The sequence below is a fragment of the Meles meles genome, chromosome 11 (assembly GCF_922984935.1).
Source record: "Meles meles chromosome 11, mMelMel3.1 paternal haplotype, whole genome shotgun sequence".
Classification (NCBI taxonomy): Eukaryota; Metazoa; Chordata; class Mammalia; order Carnivora; family Mustelidae; genus Meles; species Meles meles.
The window spans coordinates 88036181-88052210 of NC_060076.1; the positions used below are offsets into that span (position 1 = coordinate 88036181).

The window sequence follows — 16030 nt, forward strand, 5'->3', positions numbered from 1 at the left end:
ATTTTTTCTAAGATTTTATTTATCTGAGGGAGGGAGAGAGAGAATGAGCACAAACAGCAGGAGGCAGAGGGAATAGCAGACTCCCCACTGAGCAAGGGGCCTGATGCGGGGCTCTATCCCAGGACCCTAAGATCATGACCTGAGCTGAAGGCAGATGCCTCACTGACTGAGCCACCCAGGCGCTGCAATAATATAATTTAAAGATTCTATTTTTATTTATTTATTTGAGAGAGAGAGTGAGCAAGAAGGAGAGGGAGAGAAAATCTGAAGCAGACTCTGCGCTAAGCACAGAGCCCAACATAGGGCTCCACCCCAGGACGGAGAAATCATGACCTGAGCCAAAACCAAGAGTCGGAAGGAAGCTCAACAATTCCTCTATCCTCAGTCTTACTGTATAGTTGCAAATAGGTTGTTAACGTGTATTTTGAGGGCATCTCTTAAATGGAGAAAAAATAACTTGAGCAGTTTCTAAGACATTTACCAGCAAAGCTATCTGGTGCCCATGAAATGTAACAGCAGGCTATATAAACGGATCATATTTTTCTTAGTCAAATTAAGTCTTGCCTACTGCTAGATTTCTTTAAGGATTAATTTTTGTGCACCCTTGCCAATGATAGTTAAATTACTGTGCAATCCTAGCAAACGGTGGCAAAATACCTTAAAAAAAAAAGGAACTTTATTCCCCCAATGAATTCCAAGTTTAAATAACAAAATGGTCCAGGAGGAGTAAAATTTTATCTCAACAAAGGTACATAAGCCCCTTTTATCCTTGATAGTATTAGTAAGACCAGGCATGACTTGGGCAATCTCTTACAACAGTAAAGAGCTTCTCAAATTGTGGTTTACAACTCATTAGTGAGTCTTAAAATCAATTTAATAAGTCATGAACAGCATTTAAAAAATTTAATGTAATGGAACCTCTCAAAATGCATCACACAGAGTAAGTTCTGTTCCATGAAAAGCTTGTTCAAGTTTTTGATACAGAGGTACATCCATGATTGTTGCAAAATGTGGGTCTTTCTAAGGTGGAAGGAGAGGAAGAGAGAAAGAAGGGGAAACGGGAGGAGGCGAGGAGGAGGAAGGGGAAGAGGAAAGTTTGAAAAGCATTGCCTTGGGTTAACTCAAAAACCTGGGGTACAAGTCCAACAGAATGTACATCAGGGCTCTCTGAAGGAGGTCGCGTGCCAAGTCATTCCCAAAATTTCTCTACAGTCCACCCTTCAGTCTGGGAGCAGAGCTGTTTCTACTGTACATTCTTGGGAGCTGATGAACTAGTATGTCATTACCAGTGGTTATAAAGTCCTATAGAATCCTTAAACCTCCTAAGATGCACATTACTTACTGATAGTGCAATCTCTATTTCTCCTTTGTCTTCTGGGACTGGTCTCTACATACCCCGTTACTCACGTCCCTGTGTTATTCTTCAGGTATTGTGATGGGTACCTAGTTCTGTAATTCGACTTTGTGTTCCACTAGAAGTAAAATAATAAACCCTTTCCTCAGACAGGCTATTTGAAATGCAAGTTCCCAACCTAAAGGGCAAGAAGTTCCCTTTGCATTCTGGGGTGCTCTTCTCTTGGTCTTGGAAGGAGAATTAGAGAACAGAAGGAGATAAGGGATAGGTTCCAGGTAGTTTAAAAAGTCAGAACCAAGAAGTGATGTAAGGAATACCTCTGCACTGGCCCTGAAGCCCTGTTCATTCACCTACGTGCTTCTGATCATCTACTTTCAGGAGACAGGGTTCAAGTTCTGGCTCTGCCACATCTCTACTGGCTTTAAGATCCAAGCAAGTCACTTCCCTTCTCGGAGTTTAGATCGTCACCTAAACTACAGGTACTACTGGCTTCTCTAGCTGCCACATGGGACTTTATTGAATTCTGGGTGAAATGAAAGGTATGCAAGCAATGCAGTGCAAGACAGGCAGCCTGGGCTAGGGCCCACCTCATCTGTGGGCATGCCAAAGCCTCTGGGCCTAGTCGTCCCCACTGTACACAATAGGAAGGAAGTCTCCTATCCCCACACAGGGTTCTGGTGAGGACTAAGAGAGTATTTATGCAGCACAGGCCAAAACTCAAGATCAGCTAGAGTCCTGTCCACTCCCATGGTTTCACCACTTAAGCCACACCAGGCTCACCAGGAGAGCTTGCTAACACAGACTCCAAGGGCTCTCCCCAGGGTTTCTGGGTCTGTGGGGCGGAGCTGGGGCCCGAGAATCTGCATTTACTGCAAAGGTGGTACTTAAGCTGCTTTGAGAACCTCCGCCTAGGAGTTTAAAAGTTCATTTCAGCAGCCTGGCTCTGCCATTACTGACAGCTTTGTGCGAGTTAATGAACGTTTCTGTGCCTCATTTTCCTTGTCTCGGCAGTGAAGATGTAACTCCCACATGAGGTGGTCATAAGGGAGAAATGAGCCAGTCAGGGCAAAGCATTTGGGTCAGTGCTTGGCACACGCTAAGTGCCACGTAAGAGTTAGCTGTTGTAACAGTGCTTTTCCTCCTCGAGCATGCCTACCTTCATTTGCTTTGCTTTTCATCAGAAGGACCCCGATGGGCCTGTCCGAGTCGGACTGACCTGCGTGGTCTGGCCGCCCCCTCAGCTCAGGGCTGGGGCTGCGGGAGTGCAAGTGCTCGCGGCTGCGGCTCCGGGGCTCCAAGTACCGGGCATCGGGCTGGGCCCTGCGGCCATACTCCACCTCTGGGCTGTAAGTGCGGTCGTAGCCGCGTTCATAGCCCCGGTCGTAGGCCTGGTCATACTGGTCATAGGCCCGGTCAATGCTCCGGCCAAGGCTGCGCTCTCGGGCCCGCCCGTAGTCGTCTTGGTCCAAACCCCGCTCCAGGCTCCGGCCACGGCTGCGCTCTCGGACCCGCCCGTAGTCGTCGTCCAAACCCCTCTCCAGGCTCCGGCCACGGCTGCGCTCGCGCTCCCGGCTCCGTGCCCGCTCCTGGGGTCGCCCCCTCTCCGGGCTGTCCTCCCAGCTGCGGCTGCGCGCTCCGTGGCTGCTGCGCCGGCTCCTCTCGCTGTACCCGCTGCGGGCACTTCTGCCGTCAAACTCGTCCATCACCTCAAAAGCACGGTCATCCTCATCGATGGGTGGGCTGCCCGGGGGCGGGGCAAGCTGGACCTTCCGGGGCCTCTTCACCACCTGTCACCAAACACAGTGGGGATGCAAGACAAGGACAATTAAATACAGAGGGCGCAGTGGCTAAGGGCCCAGTCTGGTTCTCCTTTCAGTAACTCTCTGTCCCCCTCGACTCACTAAGCCTCTGGTTCCTTGGGGGAAAAAAATACCTCACAGGGCTGAGAATAACATAATGAGTATAACTGATCACAGTGCCTCCAAAAATCTGCTTCTTTACTCAGTAGCATCAAGGAACTTTAAATCCCTAAGTTAAAAACTCCAGAAATCGAGACATTCTAGATAAAACTGCCTAGATTCATCCAAAAGTCAGTGTCATTAATGGGGAGGAGGGAGGGAATAAGGACCCTTCTAGATTAAAAGGCACTGAAAAGATAAGGACCCAGTGCAGTGTTGAGCTCTGACTGGATTCTGGATGGGGAATAAAAATCTTATCAAACATGTCTTGGGATTTGGACTGGATATTAGATGATACTTTAAAGTCACTGTTAATTTCCTTAGATAGGATGATACAGTGTTCTAGCTATGTAGAAGAATGTTCTTATTTAGGAGATGTGGGCTGAAGTATGCAGGACTGACACTGTCATGTCTGCAACTTTCTTTCAAATGGTTCACTAAAAATATGTGTTTGTATACATAGAAAAATCGAGTGAAGATGGTAGAATATTAACACTGTACAAAATATATTGCTTATTACACTAATCTTTGAACTTCTCTGTTTGAAAATTTCATAATATACCATTGGGGAAAAAGAAAAATACCACATCCCGGTACCTCCCCCCAGCACTGCCTTTAAACATATTGTATTTCAATTTTCGCTGTACGTGTCCATTTGCCTGGCTGGAGTAAGCACCCCTTGCTCCAGGCTCAGGAGGCATCTGGCTCAAAGCTGATTCTCATCCAGGGTTTGCTGAATGAATGAGTGAGCAAATAAATGAATGAATGCTACAGACTGCCAGTTATCTCCTAGGACAGTCTAGTTCATTAAGACATAACAGTTCTTGTTTGGGCCTTTACAAATGGGTTGTTGAGCTGAAATATATTTTCTATATAAACGCTGTCTTACAAATGTTCTCTCTCAGTCTAGTTAATTCTCTTAGGATTATCTAACCTGGTTCCTGAGATAAGAGAATCACTGAAAGTGAGGAAAAGGCAGGGAGAGCTTACTTACATCTTTACATCATCCATAACGTCACCCCAAAGTAGAGGAAGCAAGAAATTAGCAGTCCCTAAATTATGTAATTCTGTCAAGCGCTTACAAGCAAGTGGTAATTTTCCTCTGAGCATAAAAACAAGACGCTATTGAGGCAAGCTGAAAGCAAACCAGGGCTTACAATGGCAGCGATCTTCCCACTCTTTCTCAGCTGCTGAACAGCAAATGAATGGAGCACGTCCTCCATGGGGGTGCCATTAACCATGACCACCCTGTCATTTTCTCTGCAAACAAAAAATAAAAACAAGGCCTGAAAAACTCCCATCTATTCACTGTAAATTACTTATTTAGGAACACACAGAAGCAGCAAATTGACCCCAAACGCTTAAAGGACTCAGTGCCTGATGACTCCTGAGGCTCCATCAGTCAACTCAGTGTGAGCCCTTCCCAGGATGGAACCCATGAGCGGCCCAGCCCACTTTTGACACTGTCTACTGGAAACCAGCAGGGGATGACCCTCACACAAAGGGCTCCTCCAGGAGGCACTCAAGCAGTAGCAAGGTCTAGGCACAAAAGGAACTTCTGCATCAGGCCCTCCCTGCCCACCGAAGGTGCACGGTGGGCTTCCAGAAGTCTACAATATCCACCTCAAAGCAGGCTGATATCTACCTGTGTTTTTCAGGGGAGGGGAAGAGATCAGGAGTTTGCCTCTGATTTTTTTTTTTAAATTTTATTTATTTATTTGACAGAGAGAGATCACAGGTAGACAGAGAGGCAGGCAGAGAGAGAGAGAGAGGGAAGCAGGCTCCCCGCCGAGCAGAGAGCCCGATGCGGGACTCGATCCCAAGACCTGAGATCATGACCTGAGCTGAAGGCAGCGGCTTAACCCACTGAGCCACCCAGGCGCCCCTGCCTCTGATGATTAAAGAAATTTTGAGGTCATTCAAAACTTCTTACCTCATCCCCCAAATTATTTTTTAATTCTACACTACTCTCTGTATGAAAGACTGCTGACTTAGATATGACCATACAGACATGAAATGCCAATAGAACCTAAACTTCTGAGCTCTCTAGCCAAGGCAGTCATATAATTAATTTTAGTTTCTGCCCTGAGAAATTATCTGGAGGGAATTCAGATACGCATCTTTTAAAATGGTGTAATCTGTTCAGACCAGAAGGCTGGAAATTGGAAAATCTGTGTTTTCATGTACTAAATCTTCCCAATTTCCACATTCCTCTTACAAATCAGATCATCATTAGGCCAAAGTATCCTCATTGAATGCTGAATGAATATAAGGTGAAATAAATACAAAGTGATGGGGGTAGGGGGGAAAGCATGCTGATTTTGTACTTCAGATTCAGAAATGACTCCTAAGCCTAGGAATGACAGCTGGGTTAATTATAACCATTTCCCCATGTAAATGACTGCTCTCCTCCCTCCAAAGTTTGGGTATTTCCAATGGTTCAGGGATTGTTAAAACATGGTGTGTTCCAGTATCAATTCTTGCTTACTTTTCTTTTTTTTTTTTAATGATTTTTAAAATATAAATTCAGTTAATTAACATGTAGTGTATTATTAGTTTCAGAGGTAGAGAGTTGAGCAGTTCACCAGTCTTACATAATCCCCTGTGCTTACTATATCACATGCCCTCCTTAATGTCCATCACCCCATTACCCCATTCCCCTGCCCCCCTTCTCCTAAAACTTTTCAATTTATGTAAAACCTCTTTTTTAAAAATGCACACCACCACCACCTCCCCCCACACTCCACCTCCAGCCAAGCACCCTGTCCAGAACCAACCAGCAGGGCCGGCAGGGGCTGTGGCTGGGACACAAGGACACTCACTGAAGCAGCCCATCAGCGGGCCCACCGGGGAGCACGTCTGAAATGACGATTGATGTTTCTCCATTTTCAAAGTGGGGGTTGTCTCTGCCTCCAGACACTGCAATTCCAAATCCTCTTTTGGAATCCTGTTCATTGGAGTTAAAAGAAAAATTTTTTTTAAAAATCCTTCTTCCATAAGTAGCTTTTAGGATTTATTATAAGCACTCAATAAAATAAAGGTCAGACCAATAACCAGAGACAGCTCAGGAACAGAGGCTTACAGGCACAAATGAGAAATGAAATAAAGCACCATCATGGTTGGCTGACAGGTTTATAAAGGGAAACTCCTTATCTAAAAGAAATAGTCTTGTGAAAAGCCATAAAAGATGGATAGTACAGACTGGAGTTATCAGTAGAAAGTGGCAGGGGATGGGAAATAACATCCTCTGTCCACACCGGGATGTGCTTTTCCAATCACCAGTCATACTGTTCTCATATCCTGGCCTGAGCTGGGACAGCTTCAGTCACAACTGTACCTGTGTTAAAACCCCATTTTTAAAGTATACCTTTAACTTTCAAGTTAGGTGAACTATGGTTTCATTTTAATATAGGGTGACCCAAAAGGTAAACAGATTTTAAAGATAAACTCTGAAGATAAACTTGGTTTTAAGACCTTCTGAGAGAGCAAAGCATTAAACTCCTTCCTGCATGAATATAAGACAGAAAGTCTAGATGATTGGTCTAGAAATGTATAACAGAGAACCCATATAATACATAACCCTAGCCCATTTCAGTGTTTAAAAAAGCTAAGCTCCCTGGGCACTTGGCTGACTCAGTCCGTGGAGCATGTGATTCTTAAACTTGGGGCTTTGAGTTCAAACCCCTCGGCTGGGCGTAGGGATTACTTAAAAATAAAACCTTTGGGGCGCCTGGGTGGCTCAGTGGTCCTGGGATCGGCTCAGGGTCCTGGGATCGAGCCCTGCATCCGGCTCTCTGCTCGGCAGGGAGCCTGCGTCCCCCCTCTCTCTTTGCCTGCCTCTCTGCCTACTTGTGATCTCTCTCTGTCAAATAGAATGAAATAATATATATGAAATAAATGAATAAAATGAAATAATATATACGAAATAAATGAATAAAAATCTTTAAAAAAATAAAACCTTTATAAAGCAGCTCCCTAGGTTTCATCCAGATGATATGGCTATATGTGATTATAATTATAAATCAAGGTTGCTTATACAGACATGTACTCAGAGAATAAAACAAAGTCATGTCTTCCCACCCCCAACCCCGCCATGGAAGATTTCCCACATGGGACCCACTGTGCCAACTAGAAACAATTAGCAATACCAAACGGGCTAGCCGATTGTCCCTTCATCACATGGCTTTGGATGGGGCAGCACCATCACCTGGGTAGCTCCTTTATACAAAGGTAGCTCCATCCCCATCCTAGACCTAAAATATCTCTCACCTTCGCCTCTGAAAGGGGCATGTGAAATGTTGGTGGCAGGGTGCAGAGAAGAGTCAGAAGAGGACTAAGGTTAAAAAGTAGAACTCAGGGGCGCCTGGGTGGCTCAGTGGATTAAGCCGCTGCCTTCGGCTCAGGTCATGATCCCAGGGATCCTGGGATCGAGCCCCGCATCGGGCTCTCTGCTCCGCGGGGAGCCTGCTTCCTCCTCTCTCTCTGCCTGCCTCTCTGCCTACTTGTGATCTTCTCTCTGTCAAATAAATAAATAAAATCTTAAAAAAAAAAAAAAAAAAAAAAAAAAAAAAAGTAGAACTCAAGGGGGGAAACCAGGAGAAATGATGTTATGTCACTGCTCCGAAAGTTTGGGCACCTAAGCACTGATCTGGGTTTTTTTCTACCAGGATTAATTTAATTCATGTATAACAGGAACTAACTTTTCACCGAAGTCAGGGTTTGAAAAGTTCACAGTTCTAAGGAAAAACTCTCCCTCTGAGAACTTACAGTCCCTCTAGGAACTTACAATCCAGAGCCTGGAGGGATTCAGAGGAGTACTAAGATCCCAGCAGAGCCCACAAAAGTCACAGAGATGCTGACCAGGGCAGCTGATGGAGGAGGACCTCAGGACTGTTCAGGTCAGCCCAGCCGCATACACATCCCACACCAACTCTCGGTGGCTGTGCTTGTTTCGAGTGGGGCTAACACTTGTCAGGCCTACCTCAGACTATTGTCAGAAGAATAAAAAGGAACAGAGCCAACATTTGTTAAGCAACCACCGTGTGCTGGACTCCACGTACAAAAGCTATTTGTATGACCTCATTTACTCAAGAGGAGCAGTAGCTGTGAAATAACTCATAATTAAGTGAAATACATTTATTTCTGATACTACTACTTTCAACCCCATGGGCAAGAGGGGAGGATTTTTAAAAATCTGATTAAGTCAGCGCCTCTTAATATGATCATGAGTTGCACAAGGAATTCAACCCATGTCTCCTGACTGCTAAACCAATGTTTCAAAATTCAGTTTGGACTTCATATGTTACAATTACAATGATAAAAGTTGGGGTACCTGGAGCACCTGGGTGGCTCAGATGGTTAAGCACCTGCCTTCAGCTCAGGTCATGATCCTGGAAGTCCTGGGATGGAACTGTGTCAGGCTCCCTGCTCAGTGATCTGCTTCTCCCTCTTCCTCTCCCTCTCCCTGCTCCAACCCCTGCTTGCACGTGTGCTCTCCCCCTCTCTGTGTCTCTCTCTCAAATGAGTAACTGAAGTCTTACACACACACACACACATAAAATTAGGGCACCTGGGTGGCTCACTCAGTGAAGCGTTTGCCTCCAGCTCAGGTCATGATCCCAGGGTCCTGGGATTGAGTCCTGCTTTGGTCTCTCTGTTCAGCGGGATATTTTCCCTCTCCCTCTGCCTGCCGTCCCCCCTGCTTGTGTGCACTCTCTGTCAAATAAATGAATAAAAATCTAAAAAAAAAAAGTTATAAAAGTTGTAGAAGCTACCTCAACATCCTTAAGCAGTACAGGTTATTTCCATTTCTCCCCTCCTTTTCTCTCTTTTTTCCATGACCTATTATGTCTAGAGATAAGTGAATGCACTAAACAACCTCCAGAATTTTCTAGTACACAGACCTTAACCAAAAAAATCATAACGTGCAAATCTTTTTGATAATGCATCATCCACCTTAAGGGGGAAAAACTGTGTTTGGGCAAAAATGAGTAAGACCCATGAATAAACTCAAGGACACAATTGTAGCATGTACTGTATGGCACTCACCTTTTGTAGGGTCACCGTGTACTGTTCCCATATCAGTTCTTCCATGCCTGGAGCCTGTTTTAAAACAGTAAGATCAATTTGATTAAAACCACAAACATTTCAATGCTAGAAATAAAGCTAGAAATGAGAATGTCTCAATATAAAGTCCAATTCATACATTCCACAAACCAGAAAGACTTGGTAGTTTTTAGGAACACTGTATTACCTATTTTCACACTCCTTCAATCAAATGGCAGTCTTAATAATACTGGAAAATTAGTGAAATACATAATAAGAGATACATAAATATTAAGTGTTGAGCTTTTTTACTATCACCACTCCAAACCAATCATTATAAAATCCCTCAAAAAAAGGAAATGTAGCGTTTCTTTTTTTTTTTTTTTAAGACTTATTTATTTACTTGAGGGAGAGAGCCAGCATACAGAAGAAGGAGGACAGGCAGAGGGAAGGGGAGAGAGGGAGAGGGAGAGAGAATCCCAAGGAGACTCTGCTGAGTGCAGAATCCAACTCGGGGCTCAATCTCATGACCCTGAGATCACGATCTGAGCTGAAATCAGAGTTAGACACTTAACCCACTACACCACCCAGGCACCCTGAAATCTAGACTTTCAAACATATGTATACATATATATATATATATTTTAAGATTTTTTTTATTCATTTGACAGACAGAGATCACAAGTAGGCAGAGAGGCAGGAAGAGAGAAAGGGGGAAGCAGGCTCCCCGCTGAGCAGAGAGCCCGATGCGGGGCTCAATCCCAGGACCCTGGGATCATGACCTGAGCCGAAGGCAGAGGCTTTAACCCACTGAGCCACCCAGGTGCCCCCATATATATATTTTTAAAGATTTATTTATTTACTTATTTGAAAGAGAGAGCATATATATAAGAGGTGGGGAGGGATGAGCAAAGGGAGAGGGAAAGAGAATCTGAAGCCGACTCAGCTGAGTGCAGAGCCCAAGCTGGATCTTACAACCCTGAGATCATGATCTGAACCAAAACCAAGAGTCAAAGAGCTATTTATTTATTTATTTATTTATAACCACTGTTCTCTCCCTTACTGTCAAGGGTGATCTCTTAGGCAAATTTTACACATTTTTATGTCTAAAGGAATCCCTAGCCTTCTCAGAGAGTGCCCAGTTGGGTAACCTCTTATCCATCAATACTGCTGGATGTGAAAGATGAAAATGCCTGCATAAATTGATGGAGGCTTCAGTTTCTGACAATATTCCAAAACAGATGTCCAGGAAAGCCTGAAAATGGTAGCTATCAGTTGAAAAATACTAATAATAATCTGTTAAATGCAGGCTGACTTTGAAGAGAAATCCTTAAAGTAGAAATACCAAGAAAGCTCAAAGCCAGAGAGATAAACCAGCACTAAAACAGGCATTTAAACAAGAGTCCAGGAAAAGAGATAAAATGTAGGACCAAACAGGGTGGAGATTAGATCGGATTGGATGCAGTAGGGGAAAAAATATCATTAGGCTCATGGAGATGGCAGGGACCCATGCCTTGCTCATCCTTGGCTCTGAGCAGAGTGGAAATAACTAAAAATATCTCCCTAGAGAATTCCTATCAACACACCTGTACTCAAACAAGTTTAGGACTACAATTCCTTTTTTTTTTTAATAAGATTTTATTTATTTATTTCTCATAGAGAGAGAGTACAGGCAGGCAGAGCTGCAGGCAGAGGCAGAGGGAGAAGCAGGCCCCCTGCGGAGCAAGGAGCCCAATGTGGGACTTGATCCCAGGCCACTGAGATCATGACCTGAGGGAAAAACAGCCACTTAACGGACTGAGCCACCCAGGCATACCAGGACTACAATTCTTAATACAAATGCAGCGTACCTCCTTAGAACACACTCAAAGTGGTTTTGCATGGTAGTGCCATACAGGTACACAGAGGCAAATACAAATTCTCTCCAAGGAACATACTAAAACACAGGTTTCAGAGAATTCCCCAGGTAAGTATCCAAGAACCATGAGTTCACAATTTGAATGCATACACACATAACAAGTTACCGTGAGTGACAGCTGAAAGAAAAAGAAAACTGCGGAGTCAAAGACTAAATATTGGAAAGATCAGTCACAGACTCAGAGATGTAGGTACAATATGAAGTTTATCATAAGAAATTATAAGGACACAGGGTGTCTGGGTAGCTTGGTCAGTTAAGTATCTGCCTTTGGCTCAGGTCATGATCTTGGGGTCCTGGGATTGAGCCCTGCACTGGGCTCTCTGCTCTGCAGGAAGTCTGCCTCTCTCTCTCTATCTCTCTCTCTCTCTCTCTCTCTCTCTCAATTAAATAAAATCTTTAAAAAAATTGTTTAGACACATAAATCAATGGAACAGAATAGAGAACCCAGAAGTGTACCCTCAACTCTGTCTATGGTCAACTAACCATCGACAAAGCAGGAAAGAATACCCAATAGAAAAAAGACAGTCTCTTCAACAAATGGTGTTGGGAAAATTGGACAGCCACAGCAGAATGAAACTGGACCATTTCCTTACACCATACACAAAAATAGACTCAAAATGGATGAAAAGACCTAAATGCAAGACAGGAATCCATCAAAATCCTAGAGGAGAACACAGGCAGCAATCTCTGTGACCTCGGCTACAGAAACTTCTTGGTAGACACATCTCCAAAGGCAAAGGAAACAAAGGCCAAAAATGAACTATTGGGACTAAAAAGCTTCTGCACAGCAAAGGAAACAGTCAACAAAATCAAAAGACAACGAACAGAATGGGAGAAGATCTTTGCAAATGTCCTATCAGATAAAGGGCTGGTATCCAAAAATCTATAAAGAACTTCTCAAACTCAATACCCAAAGAACAAATTATCTAACCAAGAAATGGGCAGAAGACATTTCTCCAAAAAAGATATACAAATGGCCAACAGACACATGAAAAAATGTTCAACATCACTCAGCATCAGGAAAAAAAAAATCAAAACCACAATGACATATGACCTCACGCCAGTCAGAATGGCTAAAATTAACAAGTCAGGAAATGACAAATGTCAGCGAGGATGTGGAGAGAGGGGAACCCTGTTACACCGTTGGCAGGAATGCAAGCTGGTGCAGCCACTCTGGAAAACAGTATGGAGGTTCCTTAGAAAGCTGAAAATAGAGCTACCCTGCGACCCAGCAATTGCATTACTGGATATTTATTCCAAAGATAAATGTCGTGATCCAAAGGGGCATCTGCACCCTAATGTTTATAGCAGCAATGTCCACAATAGCCAAACTATAGAAAGAACAGAGATGTCCATCGAAAGATGAATGTATAAAGAAGAGGTGGTATACACACACACACACACACACACACACACACACACACACACAGTGGAATATTACTCAGTCATCAAAAAATGAAAAATTGCCATTTGCACTGATGTGGATGAACTAGAGGGTATTATGCTAAAGGAAATAAGTCAATCAGAGAAAGACAGTTATCATATGATCTCACTGATATGTGAAATTTAAGAAACAGAACAGATGGGGCGCCTGGGTGGCTCAGTGGGTTAAAGCCTCTGCCTTCGGCTCAGGTCATGATCCCGGGGTCCTGGGATCGAGCCCCGCATCGGGCTTTCTGCTCCACAGGGAGCCTGCTTTCTCCTCTCTCTCTGCCTGCCTCTCTGCCTAGTTGTGATTTCTCTCTGTCAAATAAATAAAAGAAAAAAAAAGAAAGAAAGAAAGAAACAGAACAGATGAATATAGGGGAAGGGAAGAAAAAATAAAACAAGACAAAATCAGAGAGGGAAATAAACCATAAGAGACTCTTAACCATAGGAAACAAAATGAAGGTTGTAGGGGAAGGGAGTGTGGGAAAAAGGTAACTGGATGATGGACATTAAGAAGGGCATGTGATATAATAAACACTGGGTATTATTATAAGACTGATGAATCACTGACCTCTACTCTGAAACTAATAATACATTATATGTTAATTAACTGAATTTAAATTTAAAAATAAAATTTTAAAAAAATTGTTTAAAAAGAAATTAAAAAGGTAAACTGGAAGTATACTGAAAGAAAAACATCAAAAATGATCAAGCACATCTGGGGGGGAAAAGTAAACAAAACTTTAGAAATAGAAATATGTAATTGAAATGGGATAAAGAATGGAGTGAACCACATACTACACACAGCCGAAGACAATAAATGGAAGACAGGTAGGAAGAAATTACCTGGAACACAGCAAAAAAGCATTTAAAAAGTGTGATATCCTAAAGAAAAGTTAAGATCAAGGAAGTCTTCCAATGTGTCTAGTCAGATTTCCTGAAGGAGATGTTAAAGGGTACAGGAGAAATACAATACTCAAAGAGATAATGGCTCTTCCAGAATTGAAGATTTTTCAGGTTCAAGAAGCCCAACACATCACAGGTAGGGTAAATGGGGAGAGATGGGTAGAAAAACACTTTTAAATACATGATAATCCCAAAGCAGAAAAAAATGTAAAGACTTGAGAACACCTAGACAGGAGAGGTAATAATTTATATTACCTATAAAATTATAGGTAATTTTAAATTACCTATAAAAAAACAATTAGAACAACAGCTGACTTTTTTTTAAAGATTTTATTTATTTATTTAAGAGAGAGAGAGCACGCGCGCACAAGGATGGGGATGGGCAGAGGAAGAAGGAAACTCCCCTTTAAGCAGGGAGCCCATGGCGGGCTATCCCAGGACCCTGGGATCGTGACCTGAGCCAAAGGCAGACAACCAACTAAGCCACCCAGGCACCCCTAACAGTGGACTTCTAAAGAGCAATGATGGAAGCCCAAAGTCAACAGAATAATATTTTAAAAACAATACATGTTGATTTAAAGGGCAGAAAAGACATTTTTTAAAAAATAAAAACTGCGGGGCGCCTGGGTGGCTCAGTGGGTTAAAGCCTCTGCCTTCTGCTCAGGTCATGATCCCAGGGTTCTGGGATCAAGCCCCGCATCGGGCTCTCTGCTCTGCGGACAGCCTTCTTCCTCCTCTCTCTCTCTCTGCCTGCCTCTCTGCCTACTTGTGATCTTTGCTGTCAAATAAATAAATAAAATCTTTAAAAATAAATAAATAAATAAATAAAAACTGGGAGAGATTATTACTCTAGACCAGCAATAAAACAATTTCTAAAGAATAGTTGGGAAAAAAGGACCATAACGCCAGAAGTAAGGCCCAAGATGCAAGAAGGAATGTAAGTGAACCTGAACCCCCTAGCTATATGCAACTGTAATAATATTGTGCTGTTTTTTAGAGATAAACAAGATGGAACCAAAGCAGTGGGCAACATTGCATGTAAATCCGTAACGTAATTAGAGTATTCTAAATGTTGTATTCAGTTAAACTGCTGATTAATTTTGAACTTCATGGAGTTAAATCTACTTAAGTTTTCTGGGGTAACCAGTCCAGGAATACTTACAGTAAGTACATAACTTCCAACATAGCAGAGGGGAAAATTAAACAAACAACAACAAAAAAGTCAATCCATAAAAGGCAAAAGGGAAAATTTGGAAAAAACAGCATAAATATAAAACATAAACTAGAATATAGAAGAGTATAGAAAAGTAATCACAATAAATATACGCAGACTGTCAGGATGAATTAAAAACAAGAAGGTCCGGCTATGTTTACTTATTATTATTATTATTATTATTATTATTATTATTATTATTTTTCAAGAGAGACTGAGTGTGAGTGAACAGGGTGGGAGCAGAGGGAAAGTGAGAGAGAGAAACATAAGCAGGCTCCATCCCCAATCTGGAGCCCAAGGCCAGGCTCAATCCCATGACCCTGATACCATGACCTGAGCCAAAATCAAGAGTCAGATGCTTAACTGACTAAGCCACCCAGGTATCCCCAGCTATGTTTTTTAATAAAGAATTTCTAGAGGCACCTGGGTGGCTCAGTGGGTTAAGCATCTGCCTTCGGCTCAGGTCATGATCCCAGGGTCCTGGGATCGAGGCCCACATTGGAGGCTGCTTCCCCCTCTCTCTCTGCCTGTCTCTCTGCCTCCTTGTGATCTCTGTCTGTCAAATAAATAAATAAAATCTTTAAAAAAAAAAAAAATTTCTAAAACATAAGGACACAAAGAAATATAATTATATAAATAAAAAGCCTTACTATACTTATGTACAAATGAAAATAATTTAAGAAAAACTAGTTGTTTTAAATTTTTTTCTCAATAAAATCTGCCATTCGTGCACTGATACTAATATGAGAGAGAGAAAAAAACTGAAAATGTCCAGACACAGTGCTTCTTTTTCCCTGGTTAAGAAACTCTGAAATGGGGAGAACACAGCATAACAAAAGGCAATTCTACCAACAGATCTATGAGAGCCGATCATTTGTTCCCTTTGGCAAAGGGGAGTTAGAAAAAAGCAATTTTGCTTGTACAGAAGGTAAACCAGCCTACTCTTGAGTAGCTATAACTGATGACCCAAGTGGGAGGAAGTAATCGCCTTCAGCTCACCCTCTCACTATGCATTCACTTTTAGGACATTTCCATGGCTAATACCACCTCACTCCAAGAGATCAGAATTCTTAGATTAAAAACTAGAATTAAGAAAATCACCTCTAGGGTTAAAAAGAAAACACAAATTGTCTGAGGAACAGGCAAGAACTAGAATATATGCCACGGGACACCTGAGACTAGCTGCTATGGGACAGGGGTGGGGTGGG

The 16030-nt window shown here is 42.7% G+C and overlaps 1 protein-coding gene across 7 annotated transcripts in view; it reads right to left on the minus strand.

Annotated features, from left to right (window-relative positions):
• Positions 1-16030, minus strand: part of TJP2 (tight junction protein 2) — a 120654-nt gene that overhangs the window by 26590 nt on the left and 78034 nt on the right. For all 7 annotated transcript variants that reach the window (XM_046022061.1, XM_046022062.1, XM_046022060.1 and 4 more), the window contains 4 exons: positions 9361-9414; positions 6135-6259; positions 4470-4572; positions 2511-3141 (listed from right to left, as the gene is read on the minus strand). In XM_046022061.1, coding sequence (XP_045878017.1) covers positions 2511-3141; positions 4470-4572; positions 6135-6259; positions 9361-9405 — 904 coding nt within the window. In that variant the 5' untranslated portion in view covers positions 9406-9414. The remainder of the gene's footprint in view (positions 1-2510; positions 3142-4469; positions 4573-6134; positions 6260-9360; positions 9415-16030) is intronic.